The sequence below is a fragment of the Apiotrichum porosum genome (genome assembly GCF_003942205.1).
Source record: "Apiotrichum porosum strain DSM 27194 chromosome Unknown scaffold_9, whole genome shotgun sequence".
Taxonomy (NCBI): Eukaryota; Fungi; Basidiomycota; class Tremellomycetes; order Trichosporonales; family Trichosporonaceae; genus Apiotrichum; species Apiotrichum porosum.
In genome coordinates, this window is record NW_021167116.1 from 1,215,194 (window position 1) to 1,233,987 (window position 18,794).

Below are 18,794 nucleotides of genomic sequence, written 5' to 3' on the forward strand. Positions count from 1 at the left end.
CCTCACTGTTCACGACCTTTAATCCATTATGCATATCTGTACCTACGAATACGTCGGCGAGGCGAGTTGTGTGGGGGGGAACAGTGTGTGCATGCAGGGTGTGGTGGCTGGTCTATCTTGTACAAAAGTAGATTTCTATAGAATGGTGTGTTGCTCGCTAAACAACGGTCACTACTGCCTGGCCTTGAGCTCGGCAGCAGCCATGGCCTCCTCCTTCTTGTTCTCGCGCGCGTTCAGGAAGGAGAGGTACATGTTCCATCCGATACCGCACGTCTGCTGGAACGGCAGACGGTACGCGAGCGGGACGACGCCCATGTTGACGCCCTGGATGAACGGCCACACTTTCCAGTTGGCCTTGAGTGCGGCTGCGCCGTGTCAGCTAGTCGCCGTAGTGAGGTCTGTTAAGCTGGCGAAAGACATACTCCAGTATACCTGGGGAAGGGTCAGCTATCTCCCGTGACGGAATGAGCTCACGTCCTTGAACTTTTGTTGCAGCTCGGGCACGGTCTTGCCCTCCATCAGCCCCATCGAGCCGGTAAACATTGCGAGCTGGGTGTAAGCTATACCTGGTCTGACTATGCAGAGCTTACTCCAATGGGTGCCCTGATGTCAGTTATCAACACTTACGGGATCTAACTCACATGACGACCTGGTCGGCGAGCACACGCTTCGCAGTCACGACTAGGCTTCCTCCGGCGGGCATGGGGATGCCGCGCTCTAGCAGGCGGAGCCACCCGCCTGTGGATGTCAGTGACCACAAGAGGGGGTATAGGAGGATGTAAATGGGAGATAATAGAAGGAAGGCAGGGGCCGAGAGAAGGACAAAAGGGAGGGAAGCCGGGGAAGGTGGTGGCGGAGCTGTTATCCAGCTGAAGTTGAACGGAGGAACCTTGGAGCTTGGAGCTGACAGCTCCGCCTGCACCAGCACGACAACAGCACATACCAACAATGGGTCCCATGCCGAGACCAAAGACGAGGAAGCGACCTGTACGCGCCCAGTCATACTCTGGCGGGTTGTCCTTTGCGAGCTGTCCGGTCAGTTCAGCCGCTGCACTGCACGCAACTGACAGCAATACCAGATGTCTGGGCCTGGAGAGTGTGTTAGCATTGTACTAAAAGGCGGCCCTTGTCTGCGGAGCTCGTCATGAACGATACAATAGCTCGCGATTGCGAACAGTCAACGGCGCAGTGGCCTCGCATGTATATCAACTCACCAACATATCGGCAATTGTGCTCAGCGCACCGTTGGCTGTCACCAGGGTCGTGGTCGGGTGCGAGTCAAACTTGCGGTTGTAGAATGCCGAGAACCGTTGGAGCGCTGCTGTCAGCTTTTCACGAGAGGGAAATTAGAGCTCACCTGCTGTCGCCATGGTGGATAGATGGTGCTGGAATGGGTAGATGTGAGAACGAGAGATTGACTGATTGAGTGTCTTATCCACCCCGGGGTGGGTGCTGAAATGCGGGGTATTCGTGTCACCCCACGCGTTGATGGTCTGCTCCCTCGCGCCCTGACGTCACCCACACCGAATCGGTCATCGCCGCCCCGCCCGCCAAAACGGGAAGCCTCTAGGCTTTGCGTGGTCAGTGACCAGTGATGCAGCAATGCAGCGATACAGCGTCCCAGCGTCCCCAAGCACCGTTGAGCGAGGAGGACCTATGGAGTGAGGTGTACATTGCCGGCACACTTGGCCGGCCAGGGGGCTGTATGGTTTCCTAGTAGCTGGCAGCGTGGTTCACAAATGTGTGTTGTTGTCTAATCCCTGTCCATCTCGTGCCGCCTAAACAGCAGTCCTGTCTCTTGCCAGTCTACTGGGATCCAGGCTGAGATGCGATGGAAGCTAGCCTCGCGCTGGCAGTGGGGCCTTTATTGATGGCTGCAATCTCTGCCTTCTCTTCATCGGTGATGTTGCCAGTCATCGCGAGGACGCGGAGGAGGATGTCGCTCTTGCCTTCCAAGTATTCCGGAATCTCCATTGTCGGGTCAGACGCGAGCCGGAGCTTGGTTGCCGCATACTCGTCGCGCAGGTCCGGGTTGGCACGGAGCACGTCTCGTACTCCCAGGTGGTTGCGGACCGCGAGACAGCCGTCAACGCAGACGTAGAGGTTGCGCCGACATGATTCTTGTCCGGGGCCGAGAGCGGGACGTGGAGCGGTCTCGAGCGCGTCGGGCTCGACGGGATGTGTGGCGAGGTGTTTGTTGGCGTGTCGCCCCTGGACGCCCATGTCTCCCACATGCTTGTAACCAATCGTTTGGACGGCTGCGAGGGCAGCATCGAGGTTGGTTTCGTCGACCAGGATGTCAATGTCGATGATCGGTTTGGCGGCAAGCCCGGGCACAGAGGTGCTGCCTACGTGCTCGATGGCGATCACGGGGACACCAGTGAGAGCGGGCCGCAGCTCGGCAGCGATACGCTGAAACTGCGCTGGCCACTCTGGCGAGTACGGAACGACGATAACAGGCATGGACGGGGAGAATGATGTGGACGATGCACAAACAGCCGGCGATAACCGAAGAGATGTGTTGGTTGTCATGGATGCCGAAAGCCGACGGCAGACGATGTTCCGTCGACCTCGTCTGCTCTTTCTAGCCACCACACACTCACTCTGAACTCTGACTAGCCCTTGCAGCCATGGTACGACGTGCAGTGAAGCCTACGATATTCAAGAACGTTGGGAATGGCATAACGATCTACCCACCGTTCACAGGCAAATCGGAGGTGTTTCACAGCCCAGTGTTACCTCGTAGGCCTCTCCTCGGAGTTCTTCCTCCTCCAGCCACACCCGCACCAGCAAAACCAGTACGAGCCAATCTCCCACCCCCACCAGCGGGGTTTGTCCGCAGCGTACATGCCGTTCCAGCAGCGTACCCACGACAGCTGCGAGAGTCGCACGGCACCTTCAGCCGAGACAGCCATGCCTTCCGTTTAGAGCCAGTGTCCCCTACAGAGTCACCCCACGACAAGGAGACCCGTCTCAATGATGAGACGGGCAACATGGCACACAAGCGGTATGATGCCAAGGAGTGGAGTCTGGAGGAGGCTCGGGTTGCCCAGCCGTGCAAGCAGTGGATCTCAGTTGAACGATGGCGGCGTGAAACTCCCCTCGGCGGGTATACGCTCGTGTGTAACCACGCCAGCGGTCTTCAGAAGGAGGTAAGCTGCAAGAAACACTACAGACCTGACCTCTAGCACTGGCATACGGTCATGAGGGATATAATCACCAAGCCGTCAGCAGCTCGCGGGCTGTCGTTTGGCACGGGTCAGCCACTCAAGCACAACGTCGATGCCCAGATTGACGATATCTGGATGGTAGACGACCTTCACCACGGCGTCTCGGTGGATCTGAATGCTGGTAGGCTTGGAGATGTCCAGTCGTGGGAAGACACTGGACGTGACATTCTCAACTTTGTCGAGCACGTCCTCCCGACAGTGGCCGCTACAAGCCCATGGGAACTCGAGTGGACTGCGAGTGGCAAGGGGCCCAAAGTCATCGGCGTGGGCCACTCGTTCGGCGGCAGCGCCATGGTCCATGCAGCCCACGCACGCCCCGACCTCTTTGAGGCCCTCTTCCTCGTCGACCCGATGGTCCACCCCCTCTTTGTCCCCCGGTACTCGTACTATGCTCGACCAGTTGAGGGATACCTTCTCTCCCAGGTTGCGCTGAAGCGGCGGGATATCTGGCCCTCGAGCGCGGCCGCTTGCCAGAAGCTCCGTGGGTCCGCATTCTTCAAGCCATGGGACGACGAGCAGTTTGACGTATACATGGTACGAGGAATCGTTCCTGTCGACTCTGCGAATCCAGACGGGCCCGTCACCTTGGCGACGCCCTCGTGGTGCGAGGCGGCCGTCTTCACCGAGCCGGACGCTTGTGCTCGCGGCTGGGACAAGTTGCCAAACCTAGACATCCCTATCGGGTGGCTCATGGCCGGCGACTCGGTCAGTACCCGTGGCGACGAGATTACGCAGGAGATGTGCTGGCGGTCACCTCGGTCTCGCAACGAACGCATCATGGATTCGGCACATCTTGTGAGTCAACTGTACAACTGTACATCCAAAGGACGTAGCTCATATTCAGATTACGCAGGAGAATCCCAAAGCACTGGCGGACTGTCTGCGCCGGTTCCTCGGCAGTCTCCGTGACGGCCAGTGGAGCGCGCCAGAGGCGGCTGCAGCCAAACTCTAGTGTCACGTTTGATGACATGTTCGCCGATGGGAAACCTGTGCAGTGCAGTGATGGGAACGCTTCTGCTGTCAACTTCCGCTCACTGCCATCACCGTGTCCGCACTGCTGTCGCCAACCACATCATTGCAGTCGATGAACAGTTAAAACGGGGCAAAGTCACCACCTAGCCGTTCTTACCACACTCCTCATATCCACTAACGATGCTCACAGCGATCCGCAACAAGCGTAAGGCCTTAATGGACAAGACCAAGGCCCAGCACCACATCCGTCATGTTGTGGAACAGGTTCGCCTCCTCCACCTCCACAAGGCCAAGACTCGCCGGTACGACAACACCCAGCCGCCAACCAACGACGTTGGTGCGATCCACCACCTGGGATTCCCTCACATCATTGATGCCATCCTGGCCAGCGCCGATAACGAGGTGTGGATGTGGATGTCGTTCCGCGCTACATCCAAGTTTTACAGGGACAGGCTCACTCCTTGCCTTGTGAACCATCTCGAAATCACCGCAGCTCCCAAGCCAGGAAGGATCGAAGTACGCTCCCATGGTGGAAGGCTGTGTTCTGTCACTACCCGGCCTACAATCTTCCCCAAGCTGTACACCATGCCTACTCTGTTTCGAGACACTGCAGTTCTGGACATTCACGCGGATAAAGTGACCTCCAGGGACTTGCGTAACCTTGCAGCCGCTTGGGACAAGACTCCCACCATTCTCAACGCGGTGCGCGTCCTTGACTTTCCGGATGAGGGCTGGCCCTCCATGTCGCCCATCCCCGCAGCGACTTATGTTTTCTTCATGCCCACCATCTTGGCGTGCCCTGCGGACCTCCAGCCCCCTGCGACCCTCGCTTCCTTGATCGTCACTCCGTACGAGACCAGGAAGGTTGTCCTCAACGTTTGTGGCCAGCACAACCTCCCCTGGGCATACCTCCACTCCTTCATCGACTTTTTCCCAGGCCTCGATGACCTGGTCGTCAACTTTACAGAGGATGCTGGATTTGGGAGTGAACGGTGCACATTCAACTGCCACAACATTGGCTTCATCTTTGTGGGAGCGCTTATCGCACGCCTCATGAACGACCCCAAGCACCGCGATTTCATCAACGTCACCCTCGTGAATGCGAAGGCGCTTCAGCGGCGTCCGAATGACCACCTTAACGCCAAGGAGCTTGTTACGACCGCGGTCGAGTCGACGATGGACGTGGTGGGTTGGGATCAGACGGTCAAGGACAACGTCACCAAGCGCATCAACTATCTCACTTCTGACGAGTATCGGGCGCTTGTAGGTCCCCGCCAGTATGCAATTGAAACCCAGAATTAGAAAGGAGTAGATATTGGTATTGTGTATGTCATGTATGGGTCAAACCGCCACCAGCTACCGCCATGAGAACCGTCTTTTCAGTACATGGTTCCACTTTTCTCGCCAACCTGAACGCTTATGCCCAGGTTTGCTGGTAGCGAATGCACACAACATGGTGCCATGCTGGCTCTGTAAAGCGCGTCAGAAACGGCACATCACCAGACTACATTTGGGCCGGTCAGCTGCCGCATCGCTGATGGGTAATCGAGCGCCGCTACATAGTATAGCACGCGGCGCCACTTGCCATCACCCACCACTGCTCCATAACTCCTCCACAATGTCTATGACAATACCACTAGGGGTACGACCTCAGTAGAGATGCGACATGGACAGAGCTCGCGGCAACGAAGCTCTGGATTCGTGCTTATGCAGCCAGGGCACCGCTTACGCGTGTCCGCCGGCCTGGTCGATGGCACCCCCGGGTGTCACCCAGTGTTATCGCCGGAAAGTTCCATGGCCGCTCGTCAACCTGTTCTGTGCTGTACACTACCACCAACACTGCTGTGCATTGATCAGGGGCTATGACGCGCGTTGTTCTGATCAGATGCAAAAGCCAGCGCCGCATGATGACACAACCACAACACACCAGTGTGCTTCCTTTTTTTTCGTCTTTGTTTTGGAGTGGGGCGAAGAGCGGAGTTGCGCCGGGCCGTGTTTGCCACCAGACACACCCATCATTTCTACTGCGGTCGCCTTCACTTCTCATCACCAATCATCTCATTCTCATGATTCGTTTCTCCAAACCCTACCAGAGCGTCAAGGCCGTCATGTGCCCGACTCCTATCCAGATACGCAAGGATAGCACGTCCAGCACCGAAAGTGGCGCGTCTACGGTCGAATCGCCCATCACGCCGCACTCTCCATTCTACCCAGCCTCCTCTACCCCGCGCGTCACACTTGATCACCAGAGCTATCCACACATCTTTGAGACGATCTTGGGGTATACGTCTGTATCCAGCCTCCTGAGTTTCAGGACCACTAGCCGGCAAGTCAGTAAGCAAGTGGACGGCGTTCTCAACCGTCGCGCTCGACACGTGGTCATCTACCCAAGCGGTCCTCGGCAGACACGGGGTGGCCTCTTTCATCTGGGGGTCCATGGCGAGGATGCAGAGGGCTCGTCTCTGCCCCGGCGCTTCCACTCCAAGACCCTCACCCTCGACGTTCTCCCGACCGTCACGCCGACGGCGCTCAACGCCCTTGCGCCGACGTTGCGGCAGGCCGATACCAACCTCTTGATCGTTCGTCTCCTCCGCCTGCCGCCGCATGCTTGGCCGAGCCTGTGCAAGATCCCCACAGCGTCACTCGTGCTCTTTCTCCACTGTGTAGATAGCGACATGGGGCCAGTCCAGTCGCTCCGGTTTCCCTCTCTGCCGTCCATCAGCCGCTTGGTCGTCAACATCAGCTTTCCGGCCGGCACGGCCACGGCGAAGAGCCCGCCCTATCTGAACTTGGGCCATCAAAACCTCCTCGAGGCACCCATGCCAGCAACGCTCAAGGAGGTCGTCTTCCTGCTCGACCCCGCAGGCTGGAACCCCAAGTGGGACGTTACATCCCGCGACGTCCTGACCGTCGTGTCCAATGCGGCGCGTCACAACTGGGCCCACGTACACTTTACCATTGTGGGATTCCGCCTCCTGGGAGACGACGCCGATGCCATGTGTACCCCAGCTCGTGGGAGGGAGTATATCCTCCAGACGCGCCTCAACTACCCGCGCGTCAAGGCGAGCGAGCTCGAAGGCAGCATGCGGTTCGTGTCCCGGCGCATGTATCTGGCCGAAGTAGAGGAGGAGCAGTTTAGCCTCGAGGCGGAGGAGTGAGAGTGGTCTAGATCTAAATGACACATAGCTGCATCCATAGACCCCTGTAGAGAGATAGTTTCTAGTTCCCATATGCAACCTATAATGTCAGGCTGAGCGGCTAGGTGGTCACAAAAGGTGGCATGAAAATATGGAAAATGTCCATAATGTCGGTGCGGATCAGTTGGGCTATCGGCTAGAGCGACCCACTACCTTAGTACAGTCCAATCTGCACTGCCTCGCACCTAGTTGGAATTTTAACAGAATCGTCCTCTGGGCAAAGCTTTAAAGATAGCGATATGGCGAGGCGCGGCGTGGATAGCATGCGGACAGCATGTGAACAGCAGGTGAACGCCACAGCGTCATGTCCGCCATGTCAAGATCCGGAGGGACATGGGGCAGCATTAGTGGAGCGGATTCACGGCCACCGAAAGTCTAGGCGTGTGTTGCGTGTGTTGTGTGCAACGAACGTGAGACCTGGACACTCTCCAGCCATCGGTGCGGCTTGTTGAGTTCCGCGAGAGTGGCGCTGCCAATAACGCGCCGATCAGAATCATACGCGTCCATCTTGGTTTGATCCAGCCTTCACGTCGGCTGATCAGCTGCCTCTTTCCCTCCTCCATCAAAACAGCATGTACAGTACATACCTCGAGCAGCAAAAGGAAGAGACTCGTAGAGCCACTTCTGCCTTCTACCCGAATCGAACGGGTGACCCTTTCATTGCACAGCAAGCCTAAATGAACAGGACACTACTAGTGAAAAATTCTAACCACTGAACTAAGAAGGCCACAATGGTGTTTTCCCTGGAGGTGTCGCTTCGAGCTCCGGATCGTTTTTGCTTCTCCTGCTCTCTCCAGTTGCTGAAGCAGCACCAGTGTTCGTTTGAGAACAGAGACACGACAACGGAGGTTCATACAATGTGCTGGACGCTCCATTGGGGCACCTGTGGCGCGCATGATGGCACCACGCCAGCGGCCAGCACGACAACTCTGGCGGCCACGCTTCCGACACGACCTCCACTTTCGAGATCCTCTCATTTCGGCGACTCCCATATTCCCTCGTCTCCTGCAAACCCACAGTCTCTTGGCCCAGAGCCGGTAGCACACCATGGCGGCGCTCGACCATACCTACTACCCTCACATACTGGACACCATTGTCGAGTTTGCGCCGCACGATTCGCTCCTGGTGCTGCGGTCGACATGCCATTCGCTCCGTGCCCAGGTCGACGACATGTTGGCGTACCACCTCGTCGCGCCCGATGGCTACGTGCCCGACCGGCCGCGACGCAAGCTGGGCGTGTGCACGCCTGACGGGAGCCAGGTCGCACTCTTCCACAACCTCGACCAGTCGACGCGCGACGAGCGCATTAAGGCTGCGCTGAGCAAGACACGCATCCTCGATGTCATTTCGCTGCAGGACAAGCAAGTGCGCAACATTTACGCTGCTGGACCGCCGGCCCCGACCATGATCCGGCAACACTTGCCCAAGCTGTGGGGGAGTGCGCCTGGCTTTGCTGCTTCAGACACGTTTGTGCTCTTGCACCGCCAGGAGGAGTGTCGCAAACCCGCGTTCATTGTGCCGGCGCCGCATGCGCTGCCGCGCGGTGTGCAAAAGCTCGTCATCAATGTGGCCGGGGACAGACAAGCAGGGACACCGTCCTGTAACCAGTTCCACCTCAGCTCCAACTTTGGCATCGGCATCGACGTGGCCGAAACCGTGTTCATCTTCCACCATCCTGCGAGCCGCAGGAGCGACAGTGAGCCCGACAGCGACGAGCACGGGCGCGAGCATGAGTCGCCACTTGCGCCGCCATGTGAGCTCGGGATCCGGACGCTGTGGCGCGGCATCACCGACGCGCTCGTCCAGCTCTCGCCCGACACGGCATGCCTTCTAGTCGGCATGGACAAGTGTACGGGCATCACGGACGAGCTGCGGGATGCCTTACCGGACGAGATCCTCCGTCGCCGGCGGCTCGGGGATGGAAACACGTCGACGGCCGAGGACGTGCGCGAGTCTCTCAAGCGCGTGCGGTACTTGACCACGGACGAGTACACGGCCATGGTGGGCGAGAGGCAGTTTCGACTGGAGACCGAGGAGGTGCCATAGGTGGCAATGTAGCGGAGGGACTCTTGCTCTGGGAGTGTCCGATTGACATTGGCCTAAATGACGCACCTCTGCGTGTGCACGGCCTTGTCAGAAGTGGCTTTGGCATGCCGCAGTTGTTGGCCATGCCCGCTACCATCGCCATGGCTCGCAGACCTCCAGCTCGTCCCGAACCAGTCTTGTAGCTTGTACACTGTTCGATTCGTGGTGCGCAGCACCGGACAAGCGTCATAGATCCTACGACCTGTTGCGTCCGGCTGCCTGCCGAGAACCGCTAACGTTACCTAGCACAGCCGATGTACATGCACTGGACTGTAAGCTGTTAGTGGCCATGAAGGGCGGGATTTTGCCAAGTGTACATATTTGGTCAACGACCGTGCACAGGCTGGAATACGCAAGTTGGAGGTTTCGCTCGGGAGTCCAAGAGTTGCACAGACGCGAGAATGGTGCGGCCGCACGTCCAATGTCCATCCCATCGCCATCAGTCTACGCGTCGCGGATGCAGAAGCATGTCTCCCGGCCGTCTCGTGGAATGACATGACGTCCAGCACGCAGCTCGAGGCGGTGGTCCTGCTAACCTCGGAAACCCTGCCCAGGGCTGGCTTTACCTGGGGCCGCGGGTTCCACGACCACAACCCATGACTGTCATCCAGCCCAGCGTCGTCATTGGTGTGGTGTGTGCCCACTTATCGTCTCGTCTCGTCTCGTCTCACCATTGCAGCCCCGCCAGTTGCCAGAGTGCCTCTCGCGCACGCTTCTGAACGCCCGACTCCCACGCCGTCCAGGACACGGCCGCCCGCGGAACAAGAACAAGAAAAACAAGTCACGGCTACCGGCCTCTGTGTCTGGCTGCCCTTGTTCGTCCTCTTCCAGGTCTTCAACACACTCAACACACTCTTCACGGCCATCCTCACCATGTGAGCTCGCTTGATGCAGGCCACGATCTGCGAGGTGCGAACTGCGAGCTGACCTGCAGGCCATTCACGACGCCCTCTGCGACTGCCGAGTCGCCCGCGACCGCTCCTGCAACTCTCGCCACCGGCGTACGTATTCGTAGAGTTGGGAGGGGGACGATGGGACGCACCGCTGACGCAGGACACAGCCGTACGCAGGCGTCGGCGAGCGCATTGGCGACTTTGTGAAAAAGTACAAGGCCATGCAGGACGAGCTTGCGGAGGCCCAGGCGCGCCTGGCCGAGCTCGAGGACTACAAGACCAAGTACGACGAGCTCAAGAAGGAGATGGACGAGCTCCTCGGCAACTAGACGAACGAACGCGACGACAGTGAAAAGCGCCGTGTCAGACCAATGTTGGGCGGGGGGTCTGGTCTCGGCGCACTCGGCGCTCTGTAGTGAAGGGAAGAGAAGAGGGCAGGGAAGACACGAGGCCAGGAGCAAGTGACGTTTGTGGATGAGGTGATGGTTGGGACCGCGATAACGGCCGCGCGTTCACAGGCACATGTACAATGTAAAACCGCCCGTACATACAGTCCGTCCGAGGGCGCTGATTGTTTGTTTTGCCTTGGCGAGATCGCGAGGTCTGGCCAATGACTCGTGCATACGCGTGTGCGTGCACCTCGTCACCGCGGGCTGGGACCAGCCAGCTCTGCTGGCTGCGTGCTGTGGTACACGCCTACTCGCTCCGGCTGCGATCCCGAGACCATCGCCGGACGCCCCGATCGTTCTCGGCTCGGCAGGCTGGCAGACTGACAGCGGGCCAGCTGGCATGCGCCTCCAGCGCCTGCGGTTGCTCAATCAGATCAAGGCCCAAAAGGGGTCTGTAGCTTCCAGTTGCCCCTGCCGCCATGCCATCTGCCCGCCGGTATACACACGCCTGTACACGCCTGCACGCCGTCAGCCATGTGGCCTTTGCAGGCTTGAACAGTCGCGTCCTGACGTCCTGGGATGGTCAGGATACCACAAGGTGCGGCGTCGCTGGGCCATTGGCGCTTGGCGGCCGTGGCGTCGGTTGCTTTGGGGCGTGTGTGTTACAAGGGTACGAGGGTGTGGTCAGCGATGAGCAACCGCCTTGTTTGAGGTTGCGAGGCTGTAATATGCCAGTCGGACAGTCTGTGCGCCGGATGCTTTGCACTGCACAGTAAACGACGGCGGGGGGTGGGGGGCGAGCTGCTCCGCGCGCTGGCTTTGTATTGGGCGCAACACAACAAAGAGAGAGAGCTGGACAGGCCGTGGGTTGAGCGGTGGGAGAAGTGGCGTACCGCGGACAATTTGGACGTGATGTTCGTGGAATGAATGCACGTGTGATGTGGTGGCTCTCGACGCGCTCGACGTGCTCGACGCGTACGAAAAGGCCTGAGAAGCAAGTCTAGAAAGCGATAGACCTGACATGCCTGACAGATAGACCTGGAGGATCGCCAGATATAGCCAAACGCGAAGGCGACGCGTCGCGTCCAGTTGAATGTGCCAAGGCTGAAATGGACCTGCCGCCAGGCCGCCAACACAAGATCAGGCGCGTGGACTTTGTAGGGGCCGTTTGGGCACTTGGAAGGGCCTACTCGCTGCGGTCTCTCTCCTGCATACGACTCCCCGACTCCCCCGATATCGCTGGCGCTGGTCCTGTACGTCATTCGGAGCGCCGTGAGGCATGAAGATCACACCACCTTTCCAGTTACGCACACTGCACACACTTTACAAACCCTTTGGCGGTGTGATTTGCTTGCGGCCGGTCCCTGTGCACCTTTTGCCATGTACCCTTTGACCTTTGGCCACACCCCCTCCTTCCCACAACAACAGTAGCCTCAGAGGCGTTAGGCGAATTGCCCTCTTTGGTAGAAACGTTGCACTCTGGCATCAGCCAGGCAGCGCAATCCCCTCTCGGCAGTTGCCGCATCCTCGCTGCTGTACTGCTGTGTCCACGCCTCGCAATTCTTCTCTCGCCATTATCTTCAAGATCGAGACGCATCCTTTCGTTCGACACATTCGGGTGATGCCGGTAAAGCATCTGCTGAAGCGGTGTCTTTCGGGGGGACATGCGGCCGGACAACGTTTTGTTTTGTTTTGTTTTGTTTTGTTTCGACTTTTTTCCAGGTCTCGCTTCATCGATCATGACGAGAAGGTCGGGATGTTTGAAGTTGCGGGATCGTCCCACAAGGGAAAAAAAAGGTGCAATGTCCCGCCGGTGCTTCCAGACATGCAGCACCAGCGGCTCATTACGGATGCGTTGAGAAGGCACACGGCACTATACACCCAGCCTCTCCCAGCCATTCTCCCCGTCCTCTGCCAACGGGGAGCTGGCGTTGGAGGCAGGACAACAGAGAGCCTTCGACCGTCCCCGGCTTGTTCTCCGTGTCTCTCAATGTGTCTCAATGGAAGCACCGAGGCTTCAAAGGCGATGAGGGACACATCTCTCGACACGGCAACAAGCCTGCAATATCTCCCAGGTCATCGTCAGGGTGGAGCCACATGGCGTTGAAAAAGTATTGCGAGCTTTTAGGCCTTTGGCCTTTTAGGTGCGTCTCACCCCTTATTCAGGTAGCTTTCGACAGCCGTTTTTTTGGCGCAGCTGGGCCCAGAGCGCCAGAGCCAGGCTCTGCAGGCTTGTGGGCTTGCAGCCAGCGCGTGCGCGCGCGCGCGGCGCGTCGACGGGAGAAGAGAGAGGGGCCGTTTCCTCGCTTGGCGCGCGTCGAGCAGAGTGAGAGTGTGTTAGCAAGAGCCCATTTCTGCCTCCGTCTTTCCGCTATCTCTCATTTCTCTCCCACCGCCCAGGCTGTGCGATCCCCCCTTCCGCCCCCTTTGCTCCGTCCCTCCCCGCCCCGCCAGAGCCCGCCCCCCCCAACTTTCTTCTTTACCACCATCCATCCCATCCTTTCCTTTCCTTTCTTCTTCATCCCATCATAGACCTAGACATCATGGCTCCCATCACCGTCAAGAAGATTTGTTGCAGTAAGTACACACTCTCGTCAAAGCAGGCCACCCCCCCAGCAGCCTGCAGCTCGCAACACCCAATCGAACACCCCACTGGGAGCGAGGAACACGCTGCGCGTGGCCGCGAGGACGCGTCCAAAACAGACAGACACGTTCCACGTCGGACCAGCGATTCTCCCCAGAGACATGGCTCCGAGCATGCTCCAGCCATCCACGAACGCGTCTGAACGTGACACTGACTCGTTGCAGTTGGTGCCGGCTACGTCGGTGGCCCCACCTGCGCTGTCATTGCGCTCAAGTGCCCCAACATCCAGGTCACCATTGTCGACCTGAACCAGGCCCGTATCGACGCTTGGAACTCGGACAACCTCCCCATCTACGAGCCCGGTCTCGACGAGGTCGTCAAGACCGCTCGCGGCAAGAACCTCTTCTTCTCGACCGACGTTGACAAGGCCATCGCCGAGGCTGAGTGAGTGTTTCCGCCGCGCACACCCCTCTTCCCGCGGCAGTGCTGCTTGCTGGGCTGTGTTATGTGTTAGTTCCTCCCTCTGACGCGTTTTCCTAGCCTCATCTTCGTCTCGGTCAACACCCCCACCAAGAAGTCGGGTGTCGGTGCCGGTTACGCCGCCGACCTCAACTTCCTCCAGCGTGCTACCCGCCGCATCGCCGAGGTCTCGACCTCGTCGAAGATTGTCGTTGAGAAGTCGACTGTTCCCTGCCGCACCGCCGAGTGAGTTTTTTGACCTGTGCCACCTTGTGTGTGCAGTGCAGTGCAGTAAACTGACGGGGCGCTTTTCCAGTGCTATGCGCACCATCCTCGAGGCCAACTCGAAGCCCGGCTGCCGCTTCGACATTCTCTCCAACCCCGAGTTCCTTGCCGAGGGTACCGCCATCTCTGACCTCTTCGCCCCCGACCGTGTCCTTATCGGTTCGCTCCAGACCGAGTCGGGCAAGGACGCTTGCGCCGCCCTCGCCAACGTCTACGCCAACTGGGTTCCCCGTGACCGTATCCTTACCGTCGGCCTCTGGTCGTCTGAGCTTACCAAGCTCGCTGCCAACGCCATGCTTGCTCAGCGTATCTCGTCGGTCAACGCCCTCTCGGCCATCTGTGAGGCTACCGGTGCCAACATTGACGAGGTCGCCTTTGCCGTCGGCAAGGACTCGCGTGTCGGTGCCAAGTTTCTCAAGGCTTCGGTCGGCTTTGGTGGTTCGTGCTTCCAGAAGGACATTCTCAACCTCGTCTACCTTTCCGAGTCGCTCCACCTCCCCGAGGTCGCCAAGTACTGGAAGGCCGTTGTCGACATGAACGAGTACCAGAAGGACCGTTTCTCGCGCAAGGTTGTTGACACCCTCTTCAACACCATCACCGGCAAGAAGATTGCCATCCTCGGTTGGGCCTTCAAGAAGGACACTGGTGACACTCGCGAGTCGCCCTCGATCTCGATCTGCAACCACTTCCTTTCGGAGAAGGCTCGCGTCAACGTCTACGACCCCCAGGTCACCGAGGAGCAGATCTGGCTCGACCTCGACGAGACCTCGACCAACGAGGTTGACCACAAGCAGCACGTCTCGATCTCCAAGTCGGCCATTGAGGCCTGCAAGGACGCCGAGGCTATTGTCATCTGCACCGAGTGGGACGAGTTCAAGACCCTCGACTGGGCCAAGATCTACGAGGCCTGCCCCCGCCCCGCCTTCGTCTTCGACGGCCGCCTCATGCTCAACCGCGCCGAGCTCCAGCAGATCGGCTTCAAGGTCGTCACCATCGGCTCGGGCGACGTCTAAACGTCTTGCCCTGGCAAACACCACCCCCCACCACCCCCTCAGCGCACGCTGGGGTCGTCCTATGCAGACGACCCCCCGCGTCCTTGTTTTGTAGATAGCATTCCCCCGTACCACTAGTGAGGCGAGGGGCCTCCCCAGTGTGATTTGGACACTGGCCCCAACCGTAGAATATCTCCGGATGGATACATTCTGCTCAAGAGACTGGCTTCGTGAAAGCTGCAGCTGCAGCTCGCCGCGTTCGCAAGCTACCCCCACTGATTTTCGCGCCAAGACGATCTACACCACAGCGCCATGCATGCGCCAATGAGCAATGTGGCTGTGACCCGCGAGAGCCCCCAGCATGCGCATCGTCGTTGGGTCCTCCATGATGAGGATCATATCCCCCCTCATCTGCCCTGACTTGTACGCTGTGGCCCGGTGTTGGCCTGACACGTCGCGAGCAAAGGGCAAAGCCGAGTTGGGTCCGTTGATCCGCTGATGGACCTCCACTTTGCCACCCCAGGACTCGCCAAGGCCGTTTCAACCATCGACCGTTACGGCGCTTCCACAGTACCAGGCTCTCGTTCTTCATCAGCAGCACTCGACACGGACACGAGCTTGCTACCCACTACCCCTTTACTCTCTCCTCAACCGTCACCCCTCGTTCTTTCCTCACCGTCCACCCCGGCAATGACCGTGGACGCCAGCCCACGGCACGAAGCCACCCCACTCGTTTCCGACCTCGAGCTGTGAGCCCACCTTTTCTTTGCCTGCTTAATCCCCAGCCGGCCCAGCGAGCTCTGTCTGACACAAAACGCAGCGAGTCCGCCATCCTCCGCGGCGTCGCCGCCCATCGGCCCGGTACGTCCTCGTCCACGCCGTCGGCCTCGAGCACAAGGGCCCTTCGCCAGTGTCGAGGCTGACTGATGGCGGCTTTTGGGCCAGAGGATCAGAGCCCAAGCTGACATGTCGCAGTGGGCCCACACAAGCACGTACTGATGATTGCGCTGCAGTCGGACGTACACGAAGAGACGGGGATATGGGTGCCCGTCGGCAAGCTGTGGGACGACCTGCGGGCGCTGTACGACCTGGACGCACTGGACGGCATGGTGGGTCCTGGCAGTCGCTGTCCCGTTGGTTCATTATTGACGCATTCTCCCCCTTCGCCTACAGTCGTCGTCCACCCCCTCGCTACCTGCCTCGCCAGACCCGCTCTCGCCCATCCCGGCCAAGCGCCGGCGACCACGGGCACGGGCACGACCGCGCTCGGCGTCCGCCGCGTCCGCCTCGTCCCTCTCCTCGCCGTCCCCTTCCCCGTCCCCGTCCCCCTCGCGCTCGGGCTCACCAGGCCCCAGCCGGAGCCGGAGCGCGTGGGTCATTGACTCGGCGCACTTTGCCCGCCCGTTCGAGCTGCCTGGCATCGGCCAGTGGCGGCATGATGTCAACGGCACGGGCAACGGTCACGGCCACGGCCACGGCAACGGGACGGCGAGTGCGGCGGCGAGCACGAGCGGAGGCGCAGTGACGCCGAGCGAGAGCGACGACGAGGACGAGTTCATGGACCTGGTCTACGCCCGCGCTGTCGGGGACGAGGAAGGGGAAGAGTGGGAGGCGGGCGTAAAGGCCCAACTGGCACGAACAGAGGCGGCAGCAGCAGCAGCAGCAGCAGCTACACCGGCGGCTACAGGCGGCGGGAAGAAGGGAGGGCGGGCGAACAAGAGCGCCAGTGCCAGCGGCAGTCGACGGACGAGCGGGGCAGGCGTCGAGCCCGACACGAGCCCGCTAAGCAGCGACGCCGAGCCGCCGGCCACCACCACGACGACACGGCGTAAATCGACAACGGCGAAGGGGAAGGCTGCGGCAGCGGCAGCGGCTAATAAGCGCGCACGGTCAAGTGTGGGCGACACGGACGAGGACGAGGTGAGTTAGAACGTACCGGAGATTCTCAACTGACACGCCAGCGGCCTGGACGACGCCGACGCAGGTAGCGCAGAGCATACTCGGACGGACCGCACTGTAGGCATAGAGAGCATAGATGCGTTGGCGCCGCGTACTTGTTAGAACAAGATACATGGATTCCAGTGCCTGTTTAAACACCACTACTTCTGACACGCGGAGCACTATGGGGATAGGAGTTCTGGAGGGGGGGGGGGGGGGGGGGTACAAACTTGATCGCCCGCCTGTTTTCACTCGGTGTCGACGGGGTTCCACGAGACGCATCCGGCACGGCCCTGGTCCAGCGCGTCCAGGCGCGCCATGTCGTCTGCGTCAAGCTCAAAGTCGTACACTTCGGCGTTGGACTTGATACGCGCCGGCGTGACCGACTTGGGCAGGGGAACGAACCTGCATTGTCAGCTCGCTCACGGCCATTATAACCTCAGCTCACCCCTTCTGCAGGCTCCACCGGAGGAGAACATGCGTCGCGCTCTTGCCGTGCTTTTCCGAAATGGACACGAGCGTCGGGTCGCTGAGCTTGCCCGGCTCGGCGCGCGCAATGGGGCAGTAGGCCTGCACGACAATGCCCTTGTCCTGGCAGTACTCTACAATGTCGCGCTGCTGGCACCACGGGTGCAGCTCAATCTGGTTGACGGCCGGGATGGGGCCCGGCAGCGCCGCCAGGTGCTTGACGCCAAAGTTGGACACACCAATGTCCCGGATCCAGCCCTCCTTTTGGGCCCGCGCGAGCGCGGCCCAGTGGACAGTACGCGCAGCTTCGTTGGGGCGCGGGGCATGGATGAGCATGAGGTCAATGTACGCCTCCCGGCCTTCGGCGGCGGCGCTGAGGTCGATACGGCTCGGGGAGCGCGTGAGGTGCTCGTACACCTCGTCTTCGGTGGGCACGCTGTGGCCCGGCATAAACTTTGTAGTGAGAAAGATGGACGAGCGCGGAACACCTGACGCGGTCACGCCGGCACCGACGACTGCCGTTGGTTAGCGGTGGCCAGTGGATCAGTGGGCTACTATGCCTACGCACGCTTCTCGTTCTTATACGCCTGGGCGCTGTCGACTGCGGCGGTCAGCAAGGCTTAGAAATCACTCTCGGCAGACCCACTGTGGCGGTAGCCGTCCTTGATAGCGGTGGTGACAGAGTTCTTGCACTCGTCACCACGGGCCTGGTACACGCCAAACCCTAGGCGGGGCATGGCGTGTCCTGATCGAAGTGTCACCGCGCTGTCGAGCGAGAGACGCGCTGCAGTACCAAGTGCTGTTGACGTCAGCGCGCCTGTGATGAGTGTCAGAGGTGGAAGAACGCACACTTCTGCATGGTGTCGCTTTCAGAGGCTTTAGACGCTTTCGAGGCTGAGCGTAATACGGGCATGGAAGATATGAGATGGGGGAGAGAACGTTGTCTGGGTGGGTGTGGGTTATGTATGGGTGATCTGGTGACAGGCCAAGGTACCAAGGTGGAGGCATGGAGTGACGACACGCATCGGCAACAGAGCCTCCACCTTTGCTGTGACAATCGGTATATGCCAACCCTGGGCTGGCAATCCAGCAACGCCAGATGACCAGAAGAAGTACAGCATGTGTGCCCCTGCACAGTCGACTCTGCACGAGAGCACCGGCCAACAAAAAGATTTGCCTTTGTACAGCTGTTCGGCCGTTGGCGGATGGGACCTGCGACTTGGAGCTCTCGTTGAGTAATTTCATGACCGATTGCTCCCCTTGTAGTGGTCGGTGGCAGAGTGGCGCGGCCGTTACCTCTGT

General features: G+C 59.5%; 10 protein-coding genes and 1 non-coding gene across 11 annotated transcripts; 6 read left to right on the top strand and 5 right to left on the bottom strand.

Moving 5' to 3' along the window:
- Positions 1–171: 171 nt before the first annotated feature.
- Positions 172–1,370, bottom strand: EHS24_009707 (uncharacterized protein; the record flags this gene model as incomplete). Its single annotated transcript, XM_028624976.1, has 9 exons — positions 172–365; positions 423–432; positions 475–549; positions 591–603; positions 642–858; positions 944–1,028; positions 1,069–1,089; positions 1,215–1,318; positions 1,358–1,370. 9 exons carry the CDS (start codon positions 1,368–1,370, stop codon positions 172–174), a joined length of 732 nt encoding a protein of 243 aa, XP_028475144.1.
- Positions 1,371–1,806: 436 nt separating this feature from the next.
- EHS24_009708 (uncharacterized protein) lies at positions 1,807–2,463 on the bottom strand (the record flags this gene model as incomplete). Its single annotated transcript, XM_028624977.1, has 1 exon — positions 1,807–2,463. One exon carries the CDS (start codon positions 2,461–2,463, stop codon positions 1,807–1,809), a length of 657 nt encoding a protein of 218 aa, XP_028475145.1.
- Positions 2,464–2,993: 530 nt separating this feature from the next.
- Positions 2,994–5,504, top strand: EHS24_009709 (uncharacterized protein; the record flags this gene model as incomplete). Its single annotated transcript, XM_028624978.1, has 4 exons — positions 2,994–3,152; positions 3,189–4,025; positions 4,075–4,135; positions 4,393–5,504. 4 exons carry the CDS (start codon positions 2,994–2,996, stop codon positions 5,502–5,504), a joined length of 2,169 nt encoding a protein of 722 aa, XP_028475146.1.
- A 734-nt stretch (positions 5,505–6,238) lies between these two features.
- On the bottom strand, positions 6,239–6,808 carry EHS24_009710 (uncharacterized protein; the record flags this gene model as incomplete). Its single annotated transcript, XM_028624979.1, has 1 exon — positions 6,239–6,808. The coding sequence occupies one exon, from the start codon at positions 6,806–6,808 to the stop codon at positions 6,239–6,241; it is 570 nt and encodes a 189-aa protein (XP_028475147.1).
- A 213-nt stretch (positions 6,809–7,021) lies between these two features.
- Positions 7,022–7,360, top strand: EHS24_009711 (uncharacterized protein; the record flags this gene model as incomplete). Its single annotated transcript, XM_028624980.1, has 1 exon — positions 7,022–7,360. One exon carries the CDS (start codon positions 7,022–7,024, stop codon positions 7,358–7,360), a length of 339 nt encoding a protein of 112 aa, XP_028475148.1.
- A 664-nt stretch (positions 7,361–8,024) lies between these two features.
- On the bottom strand, positions 8,025–8,126 carry EHS24_009712. Its single transcript has one exon. It is a non-coding gene; the product is annotated as a tRNA-Thr (tRNA).
- Positions 8,127–8,446: 320 nt separating this feature from the next.
- EHS24_009713 (uncharacterized protein) lies at positions 8,447–9,445 on the top strand (the record flags this gene model as incomplete). Its single annotated transcript, XM_028624981.1, has 1 exon — positions 8,447–9,445. One exon carries the CDS (start codon positions 8,447–8,449, stop codon positions 9,443–9,445), a length of 999 nt encoding a protein of 332 aa, XP_028475149.1.
- A 635-nt stretch (positions 9,446–10,080) lies between these two features.
- Positions 10,081–10,706, top strand: EHS24_009714 (uncharacterized protein; the record flags this gene model as incomplete). The annotated part of the gene is made up of 4 exons (XM_028624982.1): positions 10,081–10,111; positions 10,164–10,359; positions 10,419–10,485; positions 10,545–10,706. The coding sequence occupies 4 exons, from the start codon at positions 10,081–10,083 to the stop codon at positions 10,704–10,706; spliced, it is 456 nt and encodes a 151-aa protein (XP_028475150.1).
- A 2,603-nt stretch (positions 10,707–13,309) lies between these two features.
- UGD1 (UDP-glucose 6-dehydrogenase 1) lies at positions 13,310–15,107 on the top strand (the record flags this gene model as incomplete). The annotated part of the gene is made up of 4 exons (XM_028624983.1): positions 13,310–13,343; positions 13,575–13,794; positions 13,891–14,055; positions 14,126–15,107. 4 exons carry the CDS (start codon positions 13,310–13,312, stop codon positions 15,105–15,107), a joined length of 1,401 nt encoding a protein of 466 aa, XP_028475151.1.
- Positions 15,108–15,584: 477 nt separating this feature from the next.
- Positions 15,585–17,074, top strand: EHS24_009716 (uncharacterized protein; the record flags this gene model as incomplete). Its single annotated transcript, XM_028624984.1, has 5 exons — positions 15,585–15,835; positions 15,907–15,947; positions 16,062–16,195; positions 16,260–17,006; positions 17,048–17,074. 5 exons carry the CDS (start codon positions 15,585–15,587, stop codon positions 17,072–17,074), a joined length of 1,200 nt encoding a protein of 399 aa, XP_028475152.1.
- A 198-nt stretch (positions 17,075–17,272) lies between these two features.
- On the bottom strand, positions 17,273–18,405 carry EHS24_009717 (uncharacterized protein; the record flags this gene model as incomplete). The annotated part of the gene is made up of 5 exons (XM_028624985.1): positions 17,273–17,429; positions 17,473–18,007; positions 18,061–18,093; positions 18,139–18,291; positions 18,342–18,405. The coding sequence occupies 5 exons, from the start codon at positions 18,403–18,405 to the stop codon at positions 17,273–17,275; spliced, it is 942 nt and encodes a 313-aa protein (XP_028475153.1).
- Between the last annotated feature and the right edge of the window lie 389 nt (positions 18,406–18,794).